Below are 27,007 nucleotides of genomic sequence, written 5' to 3'. Positions count from 1 at the left end.
CTGCTTTTCCTTGGTGGCACGTTGATCATTGATTTTTTTTATTCTGGTCATGGAGTGATTGGGGAAGAAGATGAAGAAGATGATGGTAAATAAAAGGATTTGGCAGGGTTGGGGTATGTGAGCAGTGACTAAAGGGAAATGGCAAGGAAGGGCAGAGGGGTAGCAGGAGGTTGCAGTGGAAGAGCCCCGGGCTGTGTCCCAGCAGGGGAGCCCTGGGAGCCTCCAGGGAGCAGTGGAGGCTCTGGGAGGGAGCAGCTGGCCTTGCCCAAGGAGCTCCCAGTGCTGGGAGTGTTCCCTGCACGCTCCCAGTTGGTGTGAGCAGGTTCTGTAGGGGCAGCAGGAGCCCGAGGAGCAGACTCCATGGCTGGAGTCTCCCCATCTCTGGCGTGGGGGTTTTCCTGCACTGCCCTGTGGGTGGAGGTGCTGTTGCTAGAGAGAGGTCTCACTTCTGCCTCCAGCTCTTTCCACTCTGCATTTGCACGCACCTGTGTGGGGCTCATTAAATTTTTCCAACCCTCCCTCAGTGAGACTTATGCTGCAACATGCTTGCAGCTTAAAAATGACCATTACTCAGTGAATTACAGTGAAAAAAGAAAGACTTTGACACTTTTTGGTGTCTTTGGACATCGAAAAATCACAAACTCTGGTGATTCTCACCATAAATTCAGCACCTGTACTTGGTTCATGCCACACTCCTGCATCTCCCCCACATCTCACAGCCACACACAGGTTTTATCAGAGCAGGACCATGGTGGGCTCTTGTTCTTCTCATTTGCTTTCTCCACCCTCACTTCCAAACTTTTCTCCCCAAACAGTTCTCTTCTCCTGGTTCAGGTCACACTTCCAGCATGCTGGGGACAGCTCTTCATCCAGGTTGACAGGGCTGGACATAAAATCATTGTGTCACCTTAACCATGTCTGGTTATCTGAAAGAGTCATCCAGGGCTTTCCTGGAGAGATTTTTTGCTGTGGGGAAGAGCTCAGGTGTCATGAAGTCTTCAGCAGCACCAGAATGGCCATTTTAAGCTCATTGTCATGTTGAGGACAGAGACATCACAACTTCCTTCTGTCCTCCCCAAACCTGGGGTGGATAATCCCAGCTCATCCCTTCATTCCCCTCTCTTCTTTGCTCACTCCTCCTGGCACAGTTACTCCCTGTAGCACATCACTGCACAGCAGCCAGCAGGATTCAGTGTGATGTGTGGTGGCCTAATTATTATAATTACTTTTTACTGAACAGTTAAATATGTGGCATTTCTTCCCCTCCCAGCCTTGGTGCAGAAAAGGAGAGAAATCCATGACTGGAGCCAGAATTTCTGCTTTTTCTGCTCTCTCTGTACCACTGAAAGAGACCAGAAGGAGAAATACTTGATGTTTTAGGAACAGAGTAAACACAAAGTCTTCCTGTAATATCACACTTCATGCAGTAAATCATGGTTTGATTGGGTTTTTTGTTTGGTTTTTTTTTTTTAACTTTTATACTTGGATGTGAAACTTTCCTAGGAGAGTTCTGACCCTGTGGGATTCTGGCAGCAGAGTCCATGGTGCCACTCAGTGTCTTTTCCTGCCTGTTTCTGGAAGGGATGAGTCAGAGCAGGGCAGAAGCTGACTGGAACTGTGTGCATTTAGGGTGCATGTTGTATCCTATTCCTTCCTGTTGATCTGTAAGCTGTTCCATTGGCTTTCTTTCTGTTTCCTGCTGCTTTCTTGCTTCGTTATTGAAGGGAGGATTCAGACCTATACAGGTAACTCCAACTCCTGGTTCTGCATGGCATCAGTGTCTCTCACCTGATCACTCCTCTGTCAGTGAATGCCTCAGTGTGCAGTGTGTCCCTCACCTCCTGAGCTGTGGGCTGCAGAGCCAGGGCCTGCAGCCCAGTGCCCCTCCTGGGGGGCAGAGCCAGCCCAGTGCCCCTCCTGGGGGGCAGAGCCAGCCCAGTGCCCCTCCTGGGGGGCAGAGCCAGCCCAGTGCCCATCCCAGGGGCAGATCCAGAGCCAGCCCCGTGCCCATCTGCCCCATGCCCATCCCAGGGGCAGATCCAGAGCCAGCCCAGTGCCCATCCTGAGGGGCAGAGCCAGCCCAGTGCCCCTCCTGAGTGCAGAGCCAGCCCAGTGCCCATCCCATGGGGCAGAGCCAGCCCAGTGCCCCTCCTGAGTGCAGAGCCAGCCCAGTGCCCATCCCATGGGGCAGAGCCAGCCCAGTGCCCCTCCTGGGGGGCAGAGCCAGCCCAGGACCCCTCCTGGGGGTCAGAGCCAGCCCTGTGCCCATCCCAGGGGGCAGAGCCGGCTCCATGCCCATCCCAGGATGCAGAGCCAGCTCTGTGCCCATCCTGGGTGCAGAGATCCAGAGCCAGCCCCGTGCCCATCCCAGGGGCAGATCCAGAGCCAGCCCCGTGCCCATCCCAGGGGCAGAGCCAGCCCAGTGCCCATCCTGGGTGCAAAGCCCGCCCAGTGCCCATCCCAGGGGCAGATGCAGAGCCAGCCCCATGCCCATCCTGGGGGTCAGATCCAGAGCCAGCCCCATGCCCATCCCAGGATGCAAAGCCAGCCCAGTGCCCATCCCAGGGGCAGATCCAGAGCCAGCCCCATGCCCATCCCAGGGGCAGATCCAGATCCAGCCCCGTGCCCATCCTGGGGGGCAGATCCAGAGCCAGCCCCATGCCCATCCTGGGGGGCAGATCCAGAGCCAGCCCCATGCCCATCCCAGGGGCAGATCCAGAGCCAGCCCCGTGCCCATCCTGGGGGGCAGATCCAGAGCCAGCCCCGTGCCCATCCCAGGGGCAGATCCAGAGCCAGCTCCATGCCCATCCCAGGGGCAGATCCAGAGCCAGCCCCGTGCCCATCCCAGGGGCAGATCCAGAGCCAGCCCCGTGCCCATCCCAGGGGCAGATCCAGAGCCAGCTCCATGCCCATCCCAGGGGCAGATCCAGAGCCAGCCCCGTGCCCATCCCAGGCCGCTCCCAGCGCAGGAGGGTGGGCATGGGTCACTGCCAGGGCTTGCTTGCCTGCCTGGGCCTGGCCCATCTGCCAGGGCAGCACCTTATGCCAGCGTGGGGCAAGGCTTCGGGACCACCCTGGGACAGGTTGCCACCCTTTGGAAAACAGGGCAGGACAGGTGACCTGGATGTGAAGGAGAGGCATGAGGTGCCTCTGGCCTCTGAAATTCTGGATTTTTAGCTCTTCTGGAGATGAATTGGAACAATTGCCTCGATGTTCTATTTCCCTGGGGCATTTATAAAGGTGGGATTTTTTAGCAGCCAGCCCACCTTATAAAAAGGAAATTAGACAATCTCATTTTTCTTAAGTTGGCTTTGAAGGTTCAGCTGTAAAATTCAGGGGATACAAACTAATAATTCTTAGTTTGTAAAGTTTCTTGCCTGTTTCTGCCTTGTAAAATAGAAAGCCATAGATGGCCTGCTGTTCACAGAGAAACACAGACTGTCCTGCAGTTTTCTGGAAGTGTGGCAACCCCTGGAAACTAACACATAACTATAATATTGTACAGATATTTCCAATTCTTTCCCAGGAAGTCTGACCAGTTCTTTGTTTTCTCTCCTCTCTCCCTTCCCTTTCCTAGTTTTTTCAGAGGCCTCAGATCCAGCCTCCAAGAGCCACCATCCAGAACAGCAGCCCCTCCATCCGTCCCGGAGCGCAGACCCCGACTGCCGTGTACCAAACCAACCAGCACATCATGATGGTGAACCACCTGCCAATGCCCTACCCGATGCCTCAGGGCCCCCAGTACTGTATCCCACAGGTAAATCCAGCATCCAGGCACCTCAAGAGCTGCAGAGCAACGTTTGCTCCATGGGGATTGTCTCAGGAGCTGCCAGGAGGGCGTGGGGATGTGTCTGTGAAATCAGGCTGGTAGCTGTGTATCATGTGCCAGTGCAGGTCTGGATTAGGTATTGGGAAAAGTTCCTTCCTGGAGAGGATGATGGGGCATTGGCAGAGGCTGCCCAGGGCAGTGGTGGAGTCAGCATCCCTGGAAGTTGAAGAAATGTGTGGATGTGGCATCTGAGGACAAGGTTTAGGGGTGGGCTTGGCAGTCCTGGGGGAACAGTTGGACTTGGTGCTGTCGGGGGCTTTTCCAGCCTAAATGATTCCAGGATTCTGTGGTTCAGCCTCTGTCCTTTCTCTGTATGAAATATTTGTTCTTCTGTGCATGGAGGCAGTAGGAACCACTTACCTCTTTCAGGCCTCCCTCAAACACAGTAGGAAACTAATGTCTTGGACATTTAAATATTGGACTAAATATTTAGTGCTTTAAAAATACCTAATTTGACTTAATAGATCCACAGGCATTCCAGAACCTTGGTCCTCATAACACAGTGTTGTAATCAGGGCAGGGACTCTGTTCTACCTCAGCTCTTGTGTCTTCCCTGCCTTGGCTTTACCTTACTTTTGGCACTAATATTTGGAGAGGTTTAGGTGGATATTAGGGAAAACTCCTTCATGGAAAGGGGTGGTCAGGCACTGGCAGAGGATGCCTGGGGCACTGGTGGAGTCCCCATGCCTGGAAGTGTCCAGACATGGTGTGGATGTGGCACCTGGGGACACGGTCAGTGGTGACCTTGGTGGTGCTGCTGGTTGGACTCAGCGATCCTAAAGATCTTTTCCAACCTTAACAATTCCATGATTCTGTGCTGCCCAAAGCTGTCATTAACCAGCCTGTTGGTCAGGGGGGCTCAGTGCCAGCTTTCCCCAGTCCTTGTGCACTGATGGTTGTTTCTGTCCCCCAGTATCGTCACAGTGGCCCCCCGTACGTCGGGCCACCGCAGCAATATCCTGTGCAGCCGCCGGGACCAGGACCCTTCTACCCAGGCCCAGGTCCTGGAGAATTCCCCAATGCCTACGGTGAGTTCTTCTTGGAGACTGCTCACAGTCTTTTCTTGCTGTGTTTTTCTGTTGTCAAGCTGAAGATTTATAATAACAAGCTGGATTAGCATTTGTTTGAACTTCAAATAGCTGCTAAATTTGGTGGTGTCACAGGCCTGATTATTCACTCCTGAAAAATCCCAGAGTGTTGTTTGTGTGAGTGTGTCAGGAAAGGCTGCAGCTGCCCAGGATCGCCTGTGACCAGCAGTGGGGCTGGTTGTTAGTCCCTGCTCAATCATTATTATTTGTTCAGGTATTGTGGGTACATTTGGCACTCCTGGTTTTCACTGTGCCATGCCTGGCATTGCCAGTTAACAGCAGTTAACAGTTCTTATCCCAGTGTTTCTTGTTTGGTGTGTGCTGGGGGATAAGAACAAGCCATGTGGGTTTTTCCCTGGATTGATGCTGCCAAGATAATTTAGTCCAGTGGAAGAGTCTGTAACTCCTGCAGTGGCCAAAACTTGGCCTTTTTATGCATTTGGTCACTCACTGCTCCCTGCCCACTCACATTCTGCAGCCTGTTGGGGGCAGAGATATTCTCAGGCTCCCATGGGAATTCTCTGTTGGAGTTTTGGAGCCCTGGGGTGACTGATTCCCTTCCAGGCTGACCAGTAACAGCCCTGCTCCCTTGGCAGAACTGCAGTTTGCTCTTCACACACAGAGATCACTTTGGAGGGAGAGAAGAACCCAGTAGCTTCCCTGTGCATCATTCAGAAAGGTCTCTTATTTTTTTCTCTTTTCCTTCTCTTATTTATCTGGTCTGTGTGGAGCTCATGGGAATTATTGAGAGGTTGTCATGAAGCCCTTGAACCTTGTAATGCAATTTCAGAATAGGAGAGAGGGTAATTACAGGGCAGCTACTTCCTGGTGGTTGATCCTAGAGAAAATAGAAGAAATATTGTAATGGTTCTTCAAATCTGATCCACTGGATGAGGAAATTGCCCAGTCTTCCTCATTTTTTGTGCTGTTACAGGTCTGCTTTCTTACTTCCTGCTTGCTTGGTGCCATTTATCTGTCTTCACTCCTGTAATTAGGAAAAGGTTCATTTCCACCTCCTTTCCTCTCCTGTTTTTTTGAGAAAATCTTGGAACCTTTCAGTCCCAGCTTTAGGTTGCTGCAGCTGTGGAGCATCAGTGGGTGAAGCCAGAGCTCTCTGTCCTGCAGAGTTTTCCAGGCAGGGAAGGTTTCACCAGGGATTTGTCTGTACTTACCCACCTTTCCCTCCTGTCACTCCGTTGCTGTGTAAGATACTGGGAGTGCTCAGGTGTGCCAGGTTTGGGGAGCAACTAAATCTGCAGTCCAGGCATGGATAATGCTGCTGGCAGTGCCTTCTCCATCAACCACAGGACTTGTAGCCAGTGTGGCTGCTGGATATCAAAGTCATTGCAGTTGGGCAACACCTAAAAAAGGTGATGAGGGAAAATAGAGTGGAAGACAAAACTTGTGAAGATGGACAGTGGAATTTTATGACTCAGTTTTGCAATTTATCATTCCCTGATGTCAGGGAGTTTCTGTACAACACTGGGAAGTGATCGTGGGTTGGAGAGAGAATAAAAGTTGGGTGCTAAAGAACTGGAAGGGATCAAAGGTAGGGAGCAAAGCAGAGAGTGTGGCATTGGCAAATGCACTTGGCTTGTGCATTGTGCTTTCTTCCCTGAAGTTACTCTTTTCAGGATTTGAGTTTTAAAAATACTTTTCATAAAGGAAGAGTCATTTCCCTGAGTTCTGCTGGTGCTGCCTCTCCAGCAGGGATCACATGGCAGGTGATGTGGTTACATCTGGTTTCTAGGAGACTACCAGTGAAGGGAATTCACACCTTGCAGGATCCCAGGCTCCTCCTGTTCCCTCACCTTACCCAGGCTCTGCTTGGACACCTGCTCATCAGCAGGGTTCATAGAATCACCAAATCCCAGGATAGTTTGGCTTGGAAGGACCTTAAATCCCATCCAGTCCCACCCCCTGCCATGGGCAGGGACACCTTCCACTATCCCAGGTTGCTCCCAGCCCTGCTCAGTTTGGCCATGGACACTTCCAGGGATCCAGGGCAGCCACAGCTGCTCTGGGCAACAATTTTTGACTCCCAGCCTGCAGAGATGCAGATAGAGACTGAGGCCAGATCTGAAGTGGCTCTGCTGACCCTGGCATTCAAAATGAGACATTTCTTGAGTGATTCAGCTCACCCAGGAGTGTCACTTTGAGCTCCTTGATGCCATGCAGTGCTCCCTGCTTGCACAGGAAAAGTTTCCTCTCTGAGGATGCAGACAGGGAGCCTGCTCTGAGCTGGGGCTTTCCAGCTCTCAGCAGGAGGAATGCATCCTTGGACTTGCAAATCAGGCTGTGCTGGGCTGGTTTAATTTGCTTTCTTGGATTTCACCCTTTGCCTGAGATCCAGCGACCTCCGGGTTGGGTTACAGGCACAATCCAGATTTTCATGCCCACTTAAAGGGTAGTTCAGCTGAAGAATAGATCAGATTGTGCCAGAGGCAAGTGCAAGCACTCAGTTCATCCAGCATCCATGCCTAGAAGGGAGAACACCCAGCAGCACCTTACACATTCCCCTGACACCTGATCCATGGGCAGGAGACAGCTCTGCTCTGCCACCCTGATCTCTTAAAGCTCTTGGTTATTCACTGAGCCACCCTCATTCCACTGAGAAAACCATAATGAGCCACACTGGCTGCTAGGAATGTGATCAGCACTGTGATGTAACTCTGCACTCATCACTGTGGTCATGCTTTTTGTGTGTTGCAGCATGAGAAGAACATTGCTCATAATTAAATTTTCTGGTTGTGCTTCCAAATAGGTTGCAGTTGACCTCGCAAATTGTTTGTATTGGTTAGATTGAATTTCTCTACAAAGGCAGAAAACCCCTGATAAACCAGCAGCAAATCCAGCAGAAAACCTTCCTGTTTGTAAGGCAGAGGAGCCCAGGGATGGTCTTGCAGTGCCTCTGTGGTGTCCACAGCCTCTCAGACATGGATAATGTACCTGGCCAATTTTGGGAACTCAAATAAGAAACTGTGCCTGAATCTCTTGTCTTGAAGAAGCATCAGCTTCTGTTCAGTGGCAGCAGAGCAAACCCAGCCCTCCCAGAGGGATGTTGGAAGTTGTGGCACCTCTGGCATTGCACCTCTGGCATTGGTTGTGTGTCCTGAGCTGACCTTGTCCCTCTGGTTTGTGTTGTTGCTGCCCCAGGAACACCCTTCTACCCCAGCCAGCCCGTGTACCAGTCTGCACCCATCATTGTGCCTACGCAGCAGCAGCAGCCGCCGCCTGCCAAGAGAGAGAAGAAAACGGTGAGTGGGGCCCTGGGTGGGAGTTGCAAGGACATGAATAATGTTCTTCAGATTAAACCTGAGCTTTACCTGCACTGGAGGCCCTGGCACAGGGTGCCCAGAGCAGCTGTGCCTGCTCCTGGATCCCTGGCAGTGCCCAAGGCCAGGCTGGACAGGGCTTGGAGCAGCCTGGAACAGTGGGATGTGTCCCTTTAAGGTCCCTCCCACCCCAAACCAGTCATTTTGTGATTCCCAAAGAGATTAAGTGTAATTAAACATTGCACAGTCCTGTTTTCCATTTTTCTATGGACACTGTCCACTCTGAGTTTGTGACATCTCAGCCAATCAAAAAGGAAAATAATTTTGCTGGTTTTCAATAAACTAGAGCAAAGCAGCATGGTCTGCCCAAGCCTGGAATCCTCACCTTTGCTGCTGCTTAGAGTGCTCCCAAAAAACCAAATGGGAATGAGTGAACTCAGAAGTTTGGGAGAATGTTGGAATTGGTTCAAAGTGACAAATCAGAAATTATTGAATATTACACCTTGAAAAAGGTGGAAAATGAGTAGGTTGTGGATGTATTTGCAGGCTTGAAAGAACCTGACCACATTATCAAAGTGGATATGGGTTTGGAGAGCACATTCCCTCTCTTTCTAGGTCACTGGGGGGAGTTTGAGAGAGGCAGATGAATGGAATTCAAACCCATCTACAGGTGGATGTGGGGAACAGTGGAGGTGTGTGGGGTGAATGTAAGGATGAACCAGGAAAAGATGATGTGGGCTTGAACTTGTCAATGAATCGTTTGTAAAGGACTGAAAAGGAAATTACAGCAGTGTTTGTGTGAGAGTGTTTTGGAAACATTAAAAGAACAGTTTCCTGGGGGTAGAAAAGAATAAAAGGACTTAGACATGTCTCAAAATGCAGAATATTTGCATCTTTGGAGTTTTGAGGGTGATCTGGGGTGACACTTGATTTGGGAAACCGGAAGAACTGAACAATGTGTGAGCTGTGCCTGCAGGAAAGGCCTTTTTGGTGGCTGCTCTCAGCAGCTTTTTTGTCACCTCTTCAGTCCCCAGGAGTCTCTTTTCAGCATCCCAAACACGACATGCCCAGATCCCTGATGCCATTGAAATGCAGAGCTGATCAGACACGCTCAGCTGGGATTAAGGCAGTTCCATGCCAGCCAAGCTGCGTTCTTTGAGGCAGAAAAGGGATTTTAAATGCCCAAGATGCTTCTCTCTGAATGTGCTGTTTCAGTTTGGTAATTGGTGTTGCAACTGGAGAAATGGGAAAAATTAAATGTATTAATATGCACATGCCCACATCTACCATGAGTGGAAAATCTAAGTACTACAAATTTCCCTTGCAGGCAGGGAAATCTTATTTTTAATGCCATTGACTCTCTGTCAGGTGGAGGAGAGGGCCAACTCTCAGGTCCTTGTTGCTGTAGTTAATGAAACATTATAGCAAAAAAAAAAAAATCTTTGCTAAAATATTTCATTTATCCTTGTTTTATCAAAAATAAGAGAAGCCCAGACTCAACACCCTGAGAACAGTGTATGTGTGTTTGTGTGTTCACAAACAGAGTGAAGCCACCATTCACCAAACTGAGTTTGACAAGTCACAAAGCCCTTCTGCAGTTCTGATTTTATAGCCCAGAATCCCAGAAGGGCTGCCTTGGAAGGAGCTGTAGGACCATTCCCACCCCCTGCCATGGGGCAGTTTCAGGGTGGTTTCCAGCAGAACCCCTGCCCTGGGAAGGGTGATGGTGTCTCCTGGTTTGCTTGGAGTTGTTTGCTTGAATTTCTGCATGGGATTAATCTCGAGTTCAGCCAAGAGCTTTGGAGAAGGTGGGCAGATACACAGAACTCTGTCTTCAAGGCTCTCAGATTCTACTGGAGGTGAAAAGCTGTTTCACATTATCCCAGACATGCTGGCTCTTCCCCCTGTTCAGGGACATGGGTTGGCTCAAGTGTCAGTTGAGGATTCAGTGAGTGTTCTGGAGTGATTTATTTTGGAAAATATTTTTTCTTCCCATTTTGTGCTGTGAAGAGACTCAAAAATCCCACTTTTTTCCTAAATGTTGCAGACTTCTAAGGACTTGAGTTTGTTCTTTCAGTTTCCCTTTCCTCCATTCAGTATTTTTGTTTGATTCCCTCTGTTTTGGTGGAACTTGGGACTGATTTGCTTTCCCCCTTTCCCAGAAGTGGGCTGGCAAGGTCAGGGAGTTTCCTGTCAGGGTAAAAGAGCCTTTTCTCCATTCTTGCCCTTTCCACTACTGGGCAAGCTTAGCCTGTACCTAAACTGTCTCCCACTTTTTCTCAGTGGCAGGAAACTCACGTTCCAGCAGCAGAGCCTGTATTTTGCATTACAGGGTGCACAGATTTAGACTGAACTGGTGTGGTTGATGATTCAATTAGGTTTTGATTAAATTAGGTGTTGATGAAGGGATGACATGCCATGCATTCCAAGCCACATCCCAGTGTTGCTGCTGAGCACCAGCTCATCCCAGAGCATCTCCTGCTGGGTGTGGTGGGAGCTCGTGCTGCCCACGCCGCTCTCCACCAGGACAGCAGTAACAGGAACACTAGTGGGAATTATTCCTTTGTTGTTATTGCAATTCTTTCAATCCTGTAGATCCGAATCCGGGATCCAAACCAGGGAGGCAAAGACATAACAGAAGAAATCATGTCAGGGGGGGGCAGCAGGAACCCCACCCCCCCCATCGTCAGACCCACCTCCACCCCGACTCCACCTCAGGTAAGGAAGGGCTGTGCTCCTCCCCTGCACCTCTGCCCTGCTGTGCCTCTCCCTCCCACCTCCACCACACCTCTGACCATGCCAGAGCCCTGGATGCTCCCAAATGATCAATATTCTTCAGCCATGATGTTTTCTCAAGTTTGATCATCCATAGCTGGTTGATGTGGAGCCCCAGTGCTGCTGTACTTTCCCCTCCCTGGCTCTCTATCAGCAGGAGATTTTCAGAGCTTTTCAGTGTTAAAGGAGGAGCCAGAATATCTGTGGGAAAGGAGGAGTCTCTGTTAAATCCTATGCACCTGAGGAAAGTCCATGTCACAGGGGTGATTGATTACAGACCTTCAGTTGCAGCACTGTTCTTTCTGCCTTTGTGCAGCTGTTTTAGAGTCACCAGAAGATCTGGAGCTCAGGAATTTTCTCACAGAACTGTAATAAGTTATCACACATTTGTTCTCTGGATGTTCAAACTTAACAATGCATTTTTCTGGTGAGAGAAAAATTAAAAATACTCCAAATCATTTTCTGTAGGTCTTAAATGCCTTCTTGTCATACACCTTTGAGTCTGACCCCTTTAACTCCCTGGTTAGAGGTCAGGAAGGTTCTCCAGCTGAAGGCTGGGCTGTGGAGCAGAGCTGGTGCTGGGATGTGATTTCTTCTTCTTCCACCTTCTTCGATGTCACCAGCTTTTGGCAGCTTTTAAGGTGAAACAGCTTTTCCTGAGCTCAAACCTTCCTTTCCTCTCCCTGTGGGAGTAGATTTTCTGCTGAGAGTCCTGTGCAAGAGCACAGCCCTGTCTGGGAGCCCTGCTTGTGCTGGAGTGGGAGCTGGGGAATCCAGGGAGATGTAACTGGATCACTGAGGTGAAGTGAGAGCCTGGCCTGGAGATCCCTCCCTGGGACCAGCAGGGTTTCAGCTCTCAGATTTCCCAGCTGAGCCCAATCTTGTGTCTCTGAAGGCACCACCTTGTGCTTTGTCACTGGTTTTCTCCTCTGGTCCCCATCCAGGATGAGCAGGTAAACTTCTTTCCATCAGAGAAGGCAGTAGAGATGCCAAACATGGGAATCTTGGTGAGATCATCTCCTCATTTCTTCTTGCTACCCAACCTTCCCCATTGGAAGTGGGAAGAGTTGGAACCAGCCAGGATTTCCTATGGTATTCCTGCACAGTGCAGTGAATCCAGGCACTTACCTGATCATTCTTACATTCTGAAATCTATTTTAAGGCACTACAATTAAGTCAAACAGAAGGAAATAAATGTTTTTCAAGAGGAGGTTACTAGGCCTGAATTCTGATCAGCTGCAATTTAGATGCAGAGCACAGCAGTGATGTCCAATCATCTCCTCCAAGGTATGCAAATATTCCATTGTTTAATATCCAGCCTTCCTTTTGATTAGGTGCTTAGAACCACTTTTGGTAATCACAGAAGAGCTCTGAAATTGGGCTCACCAGAATAAGTTCATTAGTGTAACATAAGTGAAAATTTAAGCCCACTTAAGCCAGGAAATTCAACATTATTGTCCCAACAGCTTCTCTAAATCAAGTCTTGGGAGCACGTTTAATATCTTGGGTGAAATTAAATAGTGCCTTAATAACTGTGCTCAGGAATTGCACTAGTGGGGGTGATGCTGTTTTGAACAGGCTCCAGTCAGTAAATCTCAATATTCAGCCATAACTTTTGAGATGCTCCTGACTTGGGGCAGCTCCTGGGACAATGCAGGGGAGCAGAGCTGCTGTTGTTTGTTCCACTCCCCTGGACCAAACCCTGCTCACCCCAACCCCTGCTCACCCCAACCCCTGCTCACCAGAGTGCTCATGGAGATTTCACTGCTTGAGCACTCAAAATGTGAATGTGCAGCCTCAGGGCTTGACAAGGCAGCATCAAAGTGACTCCCAGTCCAATGAGATTTTTAGAATTATAGCAAAATCTAATAAAACTGCTTTCTCTGAATCTGCTATCTCATTATTTAAATGGCACAAACACAGAGGAAGATATGTCCTCAGGAAGGGCTGGAGACAACTTCCTGTCCCAAATTCTGCATTTGAAAAAGAAATCCTTTTATAATAATAATAGTTTCCAAATTTTCATTTTTTCTTTAGATTTGAATTACTCTATTAACAGACTCAAATAAACCAAAACTTAGCTAACACAAGCCCAAAGCACCCTCTTCTCTCAGTTGATTAAATGCTGAACATCAAAAAATTGTTGGAACTGTGCTTAACATCAAAAAGTTACTGGAATTGTGCAGAAGATGAGCATTGCTGCCAGGATGAGCTGCATGGTTTGAGCCATTCCTGTGCATTTTACTGAGCAGCACTGACCAAAAAGTGCTTTAGGTGGAGTTTCCCAGTGCCTCTGCAGTGTGTTTTAATTGCCTTTGAGCAGGTAAAGTGCTTTAAAGCTCCTGCAAGAGAAGCTGGAGGTAGATGGAGATATGATTTATCCATTTCTAGCCAGACATGATTTTCACTTTTTGGTTTTTGCTGGGAAGAGAAAGAAAACCCAGGGCCAGAATCTGATTATGGTATTGCCTCAGCATTGGCTTTCACAGAGGATCACTTTTTAAAGAGTGACTGTTCTTATTTTCCTGGCCAAACTCTTCCAAGTCTCAATGAGTTTGTCAGAGTTGTGTTTGCTCAGTGTCCAGGCTGTGGTGGGGTAGAATAACCCAGAGCAACCCTTGGAGCATCATAAATCAGGGGAGCAATTTTCAGTGGGATTTTTTGCATAAAAACTCTCTAAATGCTCCATTTTGCAGCTGCAAGGCTCAGTGCATAAGGACCATTTATTCATTTGCAATATCATTCCTACAAAATAAATGTTTTCCACATTTCTTAAGGAAATACATTTCCTGACCCAAGAAGTTTCTGCCTCACAGGTTTCTTCTTCACTGCTCTGCTTAGGTTCCTGTGGTACTTATTACAGTTTCCTTTCTCCACACTGATTTTATCCATAAATTTTCTTATAAAAGGAAAGTCCTGATCACTGAAGGCGAGGGGAAAATGTTCTTGAAACCTGCTCATTTGTAAAACTGGGTTTTCTTTGGCTTCTTCCCTTTGGCTGAAGGCTGGGCTGCAGTTCTTCATTCATTCTCCAGTCAATCTGTCAGGCTCATTCCTGAAAGAGGAGCAATCCCAAAGAAAACTTCAACCCTTCACCCCCACTTAGATCTTCATTCTTATTTTTCCAGATGTGCTTTTTCCTGGTCTTCCTGAAATGATGAAGAATAGTATCTTGGAGAGAATTTCCTCTTTATCCTGCACTGTTCAGATGCAATAGGCAAAAAAGCTGGAGATGGGAGGAAAAACCAGAGTTCCAGGAAGAGAAGCAGATTGCCAGAGTATTTCCTTTTATAGGGAAATAAGTTCTGCACGGATTTCTGAGAGCCTGTCTGCAATCAGGAGTGATTAAAAAGTCCTTTTCCTTTAGCTGTTCAGAGAAGTTCATGGATGTGGAACTGGGTGAGAGCAGACAGCTGCAGGAAGCTGCCTGGCTTTCCACTTGGGATTAGGAAATTAAAATTTAGCCCCATTTTCTTCTGTGCCTGGTCCCCAATGTGTATTTAAGAGGATTTTTTGGCCTTGGCCTGTCTGTGGTCACTCCAGCAGCTGTTGCACCTTTGAGTCTGGGGCACTAACTTGGTCTTCCTTAAATTCTGAGACTAAGTACAAAGGATTTTAGCAAACTTTTATGAGGACAAGTGAGTGTTTGGTGGGAGATCATTGAAATATGTGTGTCTGCCACAGGCTGGGGCTCCTTCAGTCTTCCTTCAGTCTTTGCAGGCCTTTTGGATTTGTTCTTCCATACAGACAATCCCAGTCCATGTTCTTTGGGAGTCTGCTCCTCCTGCTCTGCCCAGCTGGTTTTATTCTCCACTTGCCCTGCAGGTCCCACCCCCAGGCTGCTCGTAGGGGGTGCTGGGGAATGTTTTGCATCCAAGCACTCCCAGTCTGGGATGATTTTCCTCCTGGGATAAGGAGTGCTGTGTGTGCAGACACATCTGTCTGCTGTTCATCCTGTCCTGCACACATCAGCTGCTGCTAAGTGCACAGAGGAGTAAATCAATAGATTGAAATCTCTAAGGGGGTCGAAATAATGGATCAGTGGAGAAAGGAGTCAAGTCCCAAAGGTGAACTGAAGTCACAGTGAGATGCAGGAGCCTTGGTGTGTGTCCTGCATGGAGGAGCTCCTGGAGAGGTGTTGGGAGGGCAAAGCACATTGATACCAGTGCTGTGCTGTCCCTTCCTTGCTGTTCTTAACAGGGAGCATCTCCTTCCCCTTTTCCTGCTGCCTTTCCCTCCCTTTCCCATGAACTTTTTGGATTTATCCAATTGACCTGTTTACCTTTTCTCTATTCTTTCTCTTTGTTCTCCCCACCTTTGGTTTCTCCTCTCCATCCCCCCCTGTCTCACCTGCCCCTTGCCTTTGCTGCCTGTTTGATGTTCCCAGGCTCATGGTGTTGTCCCTCCCCCCCAGCAGGTGCCCAGCCAGGTCCCCGAGCCCGTTCCCACGGCGTTGGGAGCCCTGGAGAGCTCCCACCCCTCCGGCAGCACCGCAGCCCCCGCCTCCAAACAAGGTCAGTTCATGGAGATTTCCTCCCTCAGAATTTTAAATCATTTATTTTTTCCCCTCCTTTCTTGTTTTAGTTGGAATATTTTTGGCAGGGAGACCAGCAAGCAGCAGAAATAGGAGGGGAGGAACTTCTCTTCCTCCAGTGGAACATTTTCAGTGTGTTGCTAAGGCAATTAATTGGAATTTGCTAATGTGGAACTGGTTAAAAATAATTGTCTTCAATCTTCTGTGTCCTAAATGTTGTTTCAGAGCACACAGAAGGAAGAAGTGTCACCCAAGTGCCATCCTCCAGAACCCAGCGTGTTGTCAGGGAAACGCTTTAGCCAGAGAGGCTTTGGATCATTTGGATAATTAGCCACAGCAGTGGCATGGATCCAGAGGATCATATGGCTTCCCCAGAGCTGCTTGTGTGTCCAGTCCTGTAGGAATGGGCAACATTAACTAGGAAAAAACCCATTAGTGTGCCAAGTGTCTCATAAAGCCCATAGCAGATTTTGCTGACTTTGGTAAAAATGGCACAGATGGAAAGAGTTTCTTAAAATGCCATTTCCTTGGACAATGCTCTCAGGCACAGGATGGGATCCTTGGGGTCCCTGCACAGGGCCAAGAGTTGGACTCGATGATCCTGATGGGTCCCTGCCAGCTCAGGATATCCCATAATATACATTGGAAGGGAGATTTTTTAAACTGTTCAGGGAATTGTCCCAGGAGGTGACAGAGCAGGCCCAGGCTGTTCCCACACTGGAATTTGCAGCCACTGGAAGCTGCAGTTCCTGGTGTGTGGCAGCAGGATGGCTGCTGGGGACAGAGCTGCCACCACTGTCTGCTTGCCAGTGTCACCCAAGGCATCACAGCCTCCCAGGCTCTGCCTGGAGCAGCACGTGCAGGGACGTCCTGGAGTGCTGGGGTTTTTATTTCAGAGCATCCAGAGTGTCATGGAGAGCTGGGATTTTTATTTCAGAGTCACAGAATCACCAGAGTTGGAAAAGCCCTCCCAGATCTTGGAGTCCAACCCAGCACTGCCATGTTCAGTACTAACCATGTCCCCAGGTGTCACATCCACATTTTTTTTAACATTTTCAGGGATAGTGACTCCACCACTGCCCAGGTCAGTGCCTGGCCACCCTTTCCATGAAGGAATTTTCCTAAAATCCAACCTGTACCACCCCTGGCACAACCTGAGGCCGTTTCCTCTAGTCCTGTTGTATATTCCCCGGGGAGAGGAAAACCAAGCCCCAGAGAAGCACAGCCCTAGGAAAGGGGACAAACCAACATCTCTGGTGCTGCAGATGCCCTCAATCCCAGCACAGTCCCTGCTGGGAGCCAAGGATGGTGTCCCTGAAGTTGCTCTTACAGCCACGGCGTGGACATGAGAGTCTCCCTCTTCCGGTTCTGTGCCTCTAAACTGCTGCAGTGTCTAGAAATTGGTTATGAAAGATTGAAAAAGGACCTTTGGGGCTGGGCTGATCCCATCTCCCACTTAAAGGCAGACTGTGGCTCTGTCTAGATGTTGGTGCAAACCTTCGATGTCCCCGGTGTCACCTGAACAAGGCATGGCTGGGTCTGGTGTCCTTTGGCTCTGTTGAGGCTGTGCTCCCTGAGCTCCCCTGCCTGTTTGGTGCTGCCCAGCTCTGCCACAGCTGCTCTTCCCTGTCTTTGTCCCCTCTGCCAACATTCCCTAGTCCCTCTTGCTGCCAGGGACATCCTCTGAGCACACCACGTGGTCACCTGGTGGCACCAGTGACAGCTGAAGTGCATCTGCCCTTGGGACAGAGCTGGGGCTGAGCTGTAAAGCCATGGAGTCACAGAACATCTCCAGCCAGAAAGGTCCTGTAAGAATCACCAAGTCCAACCCCCTGCTTCTCACAGGACCACCTACCACTAAACCATATGACCAGGAACTCCTTGAACTCTGATCTCTGAAAATCCAGCACTTTCCATCACAGTATTTCATCTCTGTGTATGAAAATGTGGATTGCCAGGACAAACGGGTCTTATCCCTCTTCTCTCTCTCTCTCTTTAACTTAATCCCTTTGTAGGCAGCTGTGAGTAAACTGGAAGTAAGTGTGTTTGCTTAGTTACATAGCTCTGACAGTGCTGGTTTAAACATAAAGCAGGGCTTGACTGGCGTTTAACACTGATGAGCTTCCCTGTGTTTATCTCCATTCCATCCCAGAAAGAGTCAAACATTTGTTCCAGTCCAAAAATTGCTAAGGAGCACATTTATGTAAGCACTGCAGGGAAAGCCCTGGAATAACACCCAGCCATGGCTGGGGGGGCAGAGCAGTGTAGGGGTTGGTGTCAGTAATTAACAGAGCCCGTTAATAATATTTAAACTAAACTAATGACTTTTGGGGGGCACATCTGTTAAGAAATACATGCTATGGTATCAAAATGATTTTTCACTTTGATGTTGGGGGATTTTTGCTTCCAAACCAAAAGCAGTGACAGAGAGGGCTGCATTGCTGAAGAGCTCATTCAAACCAGTGTTGTTGTTTCTCCAAAGTCCCCCTGCCCTGTCCATCCTGCAGATCGGATCTCCCTGTGCCCTTCCTCTCCTGTGCCCTCCTGTGTTGGCAGCTGTTGAAGTTTGGAATCAGGCTTTCATTGTGATTCTGTCACACCCAGTGCTGCTTGTGCAGCTGCTTCTAACAGTGAGCAGCATCTGGCTGGTGTGCTGGGCTCGGGGTCGGGATTGGAGCCGTGTGCTCTGCTGGCAGACCAGGACCTGCAGTCCCTGTTGGCTTGGTCTGGAACTCATTCCTGAGGCTGGATTTGGGATTGCATTATTTATATCTGTGGTTGAGGTTTTTTTAAAGACAAGCCTTTGTCATTTGGTAGAATTCCAGAATGGTTTGGGGGAGAGGGACCTTAAAGGTCCTTCCATTCTGACCCCACTGCCATGGCAGGGACACTGCCAGTGGACCAGGTACAGGAATGGCTGCTCTAATACCTTGAAGAATCACATTATTTAGGTGCAGGTTCTGGTTCCTGGAGATGCCCCTGGTGTGTCCATACCAGCCAGGCTGACAGAGGGGAGGATACTGCTGCAGAATCCAGGTCAGGCCAGTGGCCGAGCCTGCGGAGCCTGGCTGCAGGCCAGGCTGGTGCAGGAGGTGCAGTGGGATAGAACTGCATGGAATCACAGCTGCCCACATTTTTTCCACTTGCAGAGGTTCAGGGGGATGTTTGGAATAGTATTATCCTTTTTTTAAACCTCTTTCCAAATCTTGCAATGTATCAGACATGGAGAATGTACAACATGGTTTGTGAAAAACAGATGAATGTCAGACCCCAGAGTTTGGAAAGCTCCAAGGCCCTTCTGCTGACACTGAGTCAGTTCTGGTGCCACCTCGTGAGTGTTTGCATCAGGACAAAAGATGGAAAAATGGCAGTGAGCCCAGCAGTTATTGTCAGATAAACACCACAGAGCAGGAAAAAATTCCTGTATCCAGTAAACTCTCCCTCGTGCACTGCCCTGACCAGTCTGTGCCACTGGGACCACCCAGCAGCCCAACAATGGCTCTTCCATGAAGCAGGCAGTGGGGTCTGTCCCACTGGGTATGTGAAAGAATCTTTAAGGAATAATTTTGCAAAAATTATATTTATCAGGAAATTTTAAAAAATATCTCTTGATGTTTCCCCTGGAACAGCCGGCACTTCCTGTAAATACTTTCTAAATATAACATGAGGAATGATCTCAGCGTATTTAGGAAGAGGGATTTGATCCAGTTGGGATGAATTGCATTGATTTTTGTTTTCCCTCCCCAGCTGTGAGTTTCTCTGTAACAGTTGGCAGGGATGAGTCCTCCTCTGCCAGGACTTGGAGATTTGCTCTCTGGGATGGGGGTTCAAGTTCAGATTTGCTTCTCATTAGCCAAATCTGGTCCTCATTCTCTGAAATACCTCCTCAAATCACTTTTCTCTGGGATTTTGCACACACAACCTGTATCCATGACAAGAACATTGGCCAGACAAGGTGTGGTTTGAAGGAAGGGAGTTAAACCTCTGGTTTCAAACACAGCTGTGGATCTGTGCTGGTTTTATCTCTCAGAATCATTTTCTTAACATTTCAAATGCATTTGGTTGGGTTTTTTTTTTTTTTTTTTTTTGAGCATTCCCCTTTGACTCGGGGAGAGAATATCCAGGCAGTTGTTTATAGTGAGCTGGAAATGTCAGGAATGCTCCAGGAGTTCCTGCAAAGCATGTTCCAGAAATCAGAGGTGATTTGTTTTTTTTTCCAAACCATTTCCTGCATCCTTTTCTTCCATGGAGCCTCCAGAATCAAAATCAGCTGTTGGGATACTCTTCCCCATCTCTTTCCTCACTTGTCATCCTCCTCCAAAGCCATGTCCCTGGGTGCCTCATTAGGTTGATAAACTACTGCTTTGGCCATGGGCCTCTGTAATGCTGCTGGGGCTGCTGACGGCTGCAAGCAGAGCTCACTTTTGCTCCAGCTCTCCCTAAAGGTGGGATTTGAAGTTCCAGACCGTTTCAAATGGGTTCTCCTTCAAAAGCCTTTTGGTTCTCCTTCAAAAATCCTTTCCCTTCCACTGAGCTGTTGAATAAGGCCCAAATGGAAATCCAGCAGAGAGCCAAACCTGTTCCATTCTACCTGAATTTTGATGATTTGCAGTTGGTTGTGGCCTTTGACTTCCTAATCTGAAGAGCAGGTTTGTGCCTCTGGCTTCTCCAGAATTATTTTTGTTGGTGTAACCATGTCCTGAAGGAGTTCAGTGTTCCTGCAAGATCCTAAACAAAAATGGCTCATACTTTTGTAGCAAAGGAGTGGGAAGCAGCAGAGCTGCAGCAGAGCTTTGGGAGCTGTGTGATGGTCACAGCAGGGATGGATCACCAGGTCTGCTGCTAATCATGGGATAAGTGCAGGGACTTCTTTCTGCACAAGATTTGGGGGGTTGTGTTAATACATTTCTTCCAAACATCTAATATAAATCTCTCCTCTTTCAGTTTAACCCATTCCCCGTTGTCCTGCAAGTTTTTGTCCATGTAAAAAGTTGCCCTCCTTGCTTTATAGGAGGCACTGGAAGCTGCAATGAGTCTCTCCAGATCCTTCTCAGGATGGCAGATTTAGATTCCCAGTGAGGTGCAGGGGCCTCTGGTGTCTTCCTCAGAGCTCCTTGGCAGAATGCAGGCACAGGAACCAAGGGAGCCAAGGCACCAGGCAGGAACCTGGAGTTACCTTGCTGTTGATAATGGGTTTTTTCTCCTTTCCCAGAAGAGAAGCCAAAACCAGATGCAGTATTAAAACCACCTTCTCCAGTCCTCAGACCAGAACCTGCTGGGGAGAAGAAAGATCAAGCTGGGCAGACGGCCGAGGCCGCCCCCTCGGTGGAACCCCCAGCAGAAGTTCCTCGTGCTCCGTCGCCGGCCCCGGCCGCTCCGGCCGCCGCTGTCCCCGCGGCTGCCGCCGCTGTCCCCGCGTCCAGCAGAGCCCCGCCCGCGGCCGAGCCGGAGGACAAATGTGAACTGGCCTTCCCCAGAGAGGAGGCGATGCCCACCCCCAGTGCCACAGCCTGCCCGGAGCCAGCGGCCCCTCCTCGTGCGGAAGAGCCCGGTGCCGAGGCGTGCTCGGAGCCCAGCAGTGCAGTAGCATCCCCCGGTGACGCCGCGGCGGCGGTGGCGGTGCCGGCCGGGCCCGCCGCCACCAGCGACACGGGCAGCGCCGGGGCCGCGGCCGAGCCCGGGGCAGAGGCGGCCCAGGCGGAAGCTGCAGCGTTGACTGTGGAGGTGGAGCCCGCCGAGGCTCCCCCGGCGGAGGTGGAGAGCGCTCCATCACCTCCCAGTGCTCCTGTCGCTGCTCCCTCTCCTCCTCCCACCCCGCCGCCCACCCCGCCGCCCCTGTCCCCTCCGCTTCCCGTCGCTACTGTCACCACTACAACTCCTTCTCCACCTCCTCTCCCGTCTCCGAGTGCCCTCCCTGTTGTCCAGGGAGATTTAGAAGGAGAGGAGAGCACAAGAACTACTCTTAGTGAAGAGGTAAAAGATACTGAAAAGAAGGAAGAGACAGAAGCAGATGGGCAACTGGAGGAGAGCCAGGAGGCTCTGAGTGTGAACTCAAGCAAGAGTCCTGTCCCAGGTAAGTGTTGAGCTTTGTGGGTTCATGTTGGGAACTGCAAGATGAAGGAAAGGGACTTTTTCTTCTTCCAGTAGATATTTCTGTTTCCATTTGCAAAAGAAAAGTCCTGGTGGTGCTGTGTGACTGCTGTGATTGTGAAATGCTGATCTTCATTGGCAGGGATAGAAATCCCTCCTGGTTATTCATAGTTGGTCACTGACTTGCACGTGTGTCCCAGGCTGGGGTGGGCTCGTGCTTTCATGGCAGCGCAGGGCTGGTGGAGGGGAGTGCAGAGCACACTGCTCTTCATGGAATCCCAGCATGGTTTGGATTGGAGGAGCCTTAAATCCCATCCAGTGCCACCTCCTGCCATGGGCAGGAGCACCTTCCACTGTCCTAGGTGCTCCAAGCCTTGGTGTCCATCCTGGCCTTGGACACTTCCAGGGATGGGGCAGCCACAGCTGCTCTTTCCCCCAAGATGAGCAGTCAGTCCAAGGGCTTGTGCCTCTGGATTTGGGACCCTGAAGCTCTTGGGATGAAGCCCCTGAGCCAGCGATTTCCAGAACTGCTGGAGTGGGGTCTTTTCCAGCTGAAAAAATGTGTCATGGGGTTCCCAGATGTGGGAAAATTAAATGGACCATTCACACTCACCCTAACAACTGACACAGAGTGACAGCAGGGTCACCCTCCAGGGTCACCCACCTCTGCCTGCCCACCCTTCATTAGTGATGCTTCTGGTTTTCGTTTGCAAAAGTCACATGTAAGCAAAATGTACAATTTACAATTTTAAATTTAAATTCTGTAGTTAGCAGTTTAAAATTCACTAAAATCGCAGTTTCTGCAATGGCCTTTTAAAATCCAGCTTATTTCTCCAGTGTTGTTGCCTGCCTTTGGTTTCAGCCCTGCCACATCTCTGGTTTGGCACTATGGTTTTAACACTCTGTGTTTCCTATGGAAAATGGCTTTTTTTGGAGGACTTCCTGGAGATCACATTGCAGAAAAGAAGTTAAATGATCAATTCCTTGTATTTGCTGCTGGAGGGGTGCAGTGGGGGCTGTTCTTCACACCAAGCAGTGTTAAAGCATTTCATGTGTCACATTTTCTACATCCTGTTCTGCAGTTATTTCAATTCCTTGGAACTTGGTGAAGCTTGGGCAAAGAGGACAAACAGTCGGTTGTGATTTGGATCATGTTGGTTTCATTTTTTAAAGTAACATTTCATTTAGGGTTTTTTTGATTTTTTTCTTTGATAGATGGGAAATGGGCTCAGAAGTCTCAGGTTCTGCTCTTAAACACACTGAAAGGCTGAGGTTGGCCCTGTTCCATGTTTGTGTGATGCTCAATATGCTGATTTTAAAATCCAGTATCTACAGATGAGAAGATCCCTTTACTACACCAACCATGAGGATTTTTTCCTGTTAATCTTCTTCTATTTTTATTTCACTCGGGTCACTTCACTGCTGTGGCACTTGTTGTTCTTTCAATCCGAGCTAATTCATAATCCAAATTAATTTCCTTGAAAAGGAGAGGAGAAATGGGACTCTGTAAATAAGGTTTTGCACAGGCAGGTTCCAGCTTGCAGTGTTATTGCTGGCTTTGTAATGGCCTGTAGTTTAAATTAAAAAAAAATTAACTTACAGTGTTTGGGCTTTTAATTATGCAGAAGATTAATTTTAATGCTGTAATGTCATTATGCTCCAGAGCACACATTAGCCAAGCCATTGGCTTTGGCAACATGGAAACAAGGAGTTCTCAAGTCATGTAAAAGATGACTTGAAACTCAGATTTCTATTAAAAGCTCATGGCTTCAAAGAAAGCACAAAGCTCTCCAAGTGGTTCTTTGTGCTCTACCCCTGATTTAATGATCCTGAACTATTGCATTTCTCTGCCAGCCTTCTTTTCAGCAATAATTTTCCAGTTCTTTCTTGGAGGGAGGAAGAGAGATTGAAATAACATCATCTGAGGCTGCCTGCTAATTCAGGAACAAGGAACAGCATGCCTGCCATATACATTGGAAAATCCAGATGCTGACCCTCAGGAGCAAGGAGAAAGGGTTATATTGTTGTGTTTTTCTTGGACTAAAGGCTGAGAGATTTTTTTATGATCTCTGGAGTCAGGATTAAACCTGGGATAAGGGAAACTTCTCGAGCACGTGCTGGGAGCTGTGAGCTCTGTGACTTTGAGCAATATTTCTTTGGGGTTTTCAGCAGAATGGTGTTTTTATTACAGAGCAGCTTGGCCACAAATCATGCCCCTGCTTTCCCTTTAAAGGGAGCTGAGCTGGGCTGGCTGGGACAGTGCTGGGACCTCTCGGGATAATCTCATTCCTGCAGCAGCTCCTCCTGCCTGTCTTTTTTGTAGCTATGACCTGGCCTGCCTGTTTTTGGGAATGAGACCTTCATCCCCTCCTCCTTGAGCTGCTGGAGCTGCCCAGGGCTCCTGGGTGGATCCCATATTTTGCACTGGAGGTGACAGCTTTTTGGGGATGAGCAAAGGGATTTGCCTGTTCCTGCAGAATTTTACAGGACACAGCTTCTGTACAACAATCAGGGAAACCAGACTTGGATTTTTTGCTCTGTCGAGCTCTGTGGCAGAAAAGAAAATACATTCAGACCCTTAAACATCTTTATGCTGCAGCAGTTCTTTTTTTTACAGCTCCACAAAAGGACTTTGTCAGTGTTTGAAGGAAGAGGCTGGAGCTGAGTTAATCCTGTGGGGATCCAGGGGATCCTCCATTCCTCCTTTTCCACTGGCATTAGGTCTCTACCAGATTTCCTAGGTATGGGGATTCTGCTGGAGCACCCTTGTTGTATTTTACACTGAATTCTGCTTGCTCTGAGCACCCTCACAGGAAGTTGGCAGCTTTGGTGGTTCAGTCTCTGTGTCTGTGAGTGACTGGATCATCATTCCCTGCTCATCAGTATCACTGGTTGTGCATCCTTATGAAATGGGGAAGGTTTGGTGGGTTTCAGAGCACTAAACCACTGAGCAGTGCAGAGTGTTGTACCCAGGGCTGTTCCTTGCTGCTGGCTGTGTTCCTGGTCTGAGCATCCAGAGGGAACACGTTCCCCTGTTCTCAGGGCACAGGTTGTGTTCCTGCCTCCTCAGAAACTTTTGCCTGAAGTTTTTAGGAGAGGCAGAGCTGTTATCTGCAAGGGGCAAGAGCACATGCTCTTTTACAGTAATTAATTCTTACTCATCTGCTCTACAAGGAGAAAAATAGCTTATAGAGAGAGGACCTGGGAGCTCCAGTCTGCACTAAAAACATCACCCTGGATAAAGTCATCAATGACTGTTGCTTTTTATTAAATTCTGGGATTTCTGTAGCTACAGGGAGGGACCAGCACTTTCCAGGCAGAAAAACAGGAGAAGTGTTGTTGGTGGAGTGGAATTTCTGCAGAAGGTGCTACCGGAGACCTGAGGCCTTTGATGTCACCATTCTATCATGGCTATTAAAAGAAGCAAAGAGGAAAACAAGAGACTGATGTGTGTCCCAGACAGAGCTCCTTGGGACACAAGAAGCTGAAAGAACTTAATACACATGGAATTCAAAGGGCTGTTTCTTGCAGAGCTTGTTTATGAGGCATGTTTCTGTATTAAGTAGCCCAGCTGTGGCGAGTCCTGGAGTTTCTGAGCCGAGGAGTCTGTAATGAGCAACTTGGGCTGTAATTGGAAATACCTTGGAGAAATTTCTCCAGCACTGAAACCTGGAGAGGCAGGAACATAAATCAGGTGTCGCCTTTTTCTTGATTTGCTGCCATAACCACTGGAATATATTTTCTTTTCCATGAGCTGGAAGGCGATGGTGAATCTTTGCTTTGGTCTTTCATGGCTTGTTGGATGCTAAAATAAAAATGTAAGAGCTGGTATTAATTTAGGCTTCACAGTTGGCACCACATCAGAGGGGAGAGGCCTCGTGCCCCGGAGGATGGGCGTGAGCTCGCGGTGGGTAAATCCTGCGGGAAGATCTTCCACTGGGAACGTGACACAGCTGGAGAAATGGCTGAGGGAGCGTTGGGCCTGCTGAACAGATCCCTGCAGGGGTGGGGGTAGCACTGGGAGTGGTGTCCAGGGCAGTCTGGAATTAAGGGTTTGCTCCTCTTTCCAGTCCTGAAGTAAATCTGTGTTGTCACTCCTGCTATCTCCCTTGGCTTTGAAAGCTGTGATGAGAGCTCAGAGTGTTGGTTGGGTTTCTGGTGTCCCTTCTTCAAAGGAATGAAATGAGCTGAAAACAAGGTCTGGAAGTATGAATAGTGGCAAAAGTTAAGCTGCATTTGGGCAGGAGTTAAATTATTGGAGAGGACATGAAGTTGCTCAGTTTGGGGATAGGAAAATGGAAAAGAAGATCAGAAGTGTCTGGAGTGGTCCCTTCCCAAGAGCCAAACTGGACACACTACTTTGTATTTCCCTGCAGCCTCACAGATGAAACTCCAGATGAATAAAGCCATTGTGCTGTTGGATTTGGGGTTTGGGAAGGTTGGCACCCAAACTCACATCAGTGCAAATTCTCCTTTGAGCTCCTGCAGCAGAAATGTGAACTTGACAGAAAAAAAAGAAATCTGGTGTCTGCTATTTTGAGAGGGGGGAAGACTGAGCAATGTCTCCAGAGATCTCTGGAGATCCACCCCAGGCAGCTCCACAGCACGGCCGGGGGTTGGAACCCCCGGGCTGATGGAAGTCGTGGGACTTAAGGCAAGACTCATTCGGGAGGCTTGGCAGGATTGCAGCCTCTACAGAGCTTACTTTTGCCAAAAAAAGGTGGAAAAAATGTATACTTGAGCAGCAGTAATGTTCACATCCTGACAGCTGAGGAAGGAAACACCCCGGACCTTTGCCAGCCCCAAATTCATGACCCTGAGTTCATTTCTGTGCAGTTAAAAATGAAATGTTATTTTACACTGTAGATGGTTTCCATGGTTTGAGTTTGAGGGCAGTGGAATTCTGTCAGATTAAAAACTTTGGGATTGATCAGTTAAATTACTTGGCTGTGGCAAAATTGAGGTTGTTGCTTTGCAGGCCTAATCCCTTCTTGGAGAAACCCCTGGGAGTGTGCAAGTGACATCAGCAAACAAGACTGGAAACAGCCCTTTGAAAAGGGCTCAGCTTTCACTGAATTTTTAGCAGATTTTGTGATGGAGGGAACTGGGGAAGCCTGTCTTAGATCTGTGCTTTGCTGAATTCCAGAAATTACCATGTGCAAGGACACTGATCATCCCCAGCCTTGGTTTTGCCCCCGGATACTGGGAATAATTGGGCTGTTCTTGCCAAGGGAGCTACCTGGAGCAGCACTAAAGGCTGATCCCTGCTGGGGGAGACAAAGCTGTGTTGCAGTCTGGGCCTGCTTGGCCCTTCCTCTCCCCTCCTCTGAGCCCCAGGAAATTCAGAATTTGTGCTGGGGCTCTGCCCTGCCCTTAAAACCTCTCCTTAGGGAGACACAAGGGATGGGATGGGCAG

General features: G+C 48.9%; 1 protein-coding gene across 10 annotated transcripts in view; it reads left to right on the top strand.

Annotated features, from left to right (window-relative positions):
* Positions 1–27,007, top strand: part of EIF4G3 (eukaryotic translation initiation factor 4 gamma 3) — a 142,696-nt gene that overhangs the window by 78,553 nt on the left and 37,136 nt on the right. For 7 of the 10 annotated variants that reach the window (XM_084220107.1, XM_084220110.1, XM_084220105.1 and 4 more), the window contains 7 exons: positions 1,725–1,745; positions 3,578–3,757; positions 4,743–4,857; positions 8,074–8,174; positions 10,788–10,910; positions 15,382–15,481; positions 20,714–21,574. In XM_084220107.1, coding sequence (XP_084076233.1) covers positions 1,725–1,745; positions 3,578–3,757; positions 4,743–4,857; positions 8,074–8,174; positions 10,788–10,910; positions 15,382–15,481; positions 20,714–21,574 — 1,501 coding nt within the window. The remainder of the gene's footprint in view (positions 1–1,724; positions 1,746–3,577; positions 3,758–4,742; positions 4,858–8,073; positions 8,175–10,787; positions 10,911–15,381; positions 15,482–20,713; positions 21,575–27,007) is intronic. The other 3 variants (XM_084220103.1, XM_084220106.1, XM_084220104.1) reach the window with 2 other exon arrangements.

This window comes from Fringilla coelebs (genome assembly GCF_963513975.1).
Source record: "Fringilla coelebs genome assembly, chromosome: 22".
Lineage (NCBI taxonomy): Eukaryota > Metazoa > Chordata > Aves > Passeriformes > Fringillidae > Fringilla > Fringilla coelebs.
The sequence above is the reverse complement of the archived record's forward strand: the minus strand, read 5'-3'. Positions and strand labels throughout refer to the sequence as shown.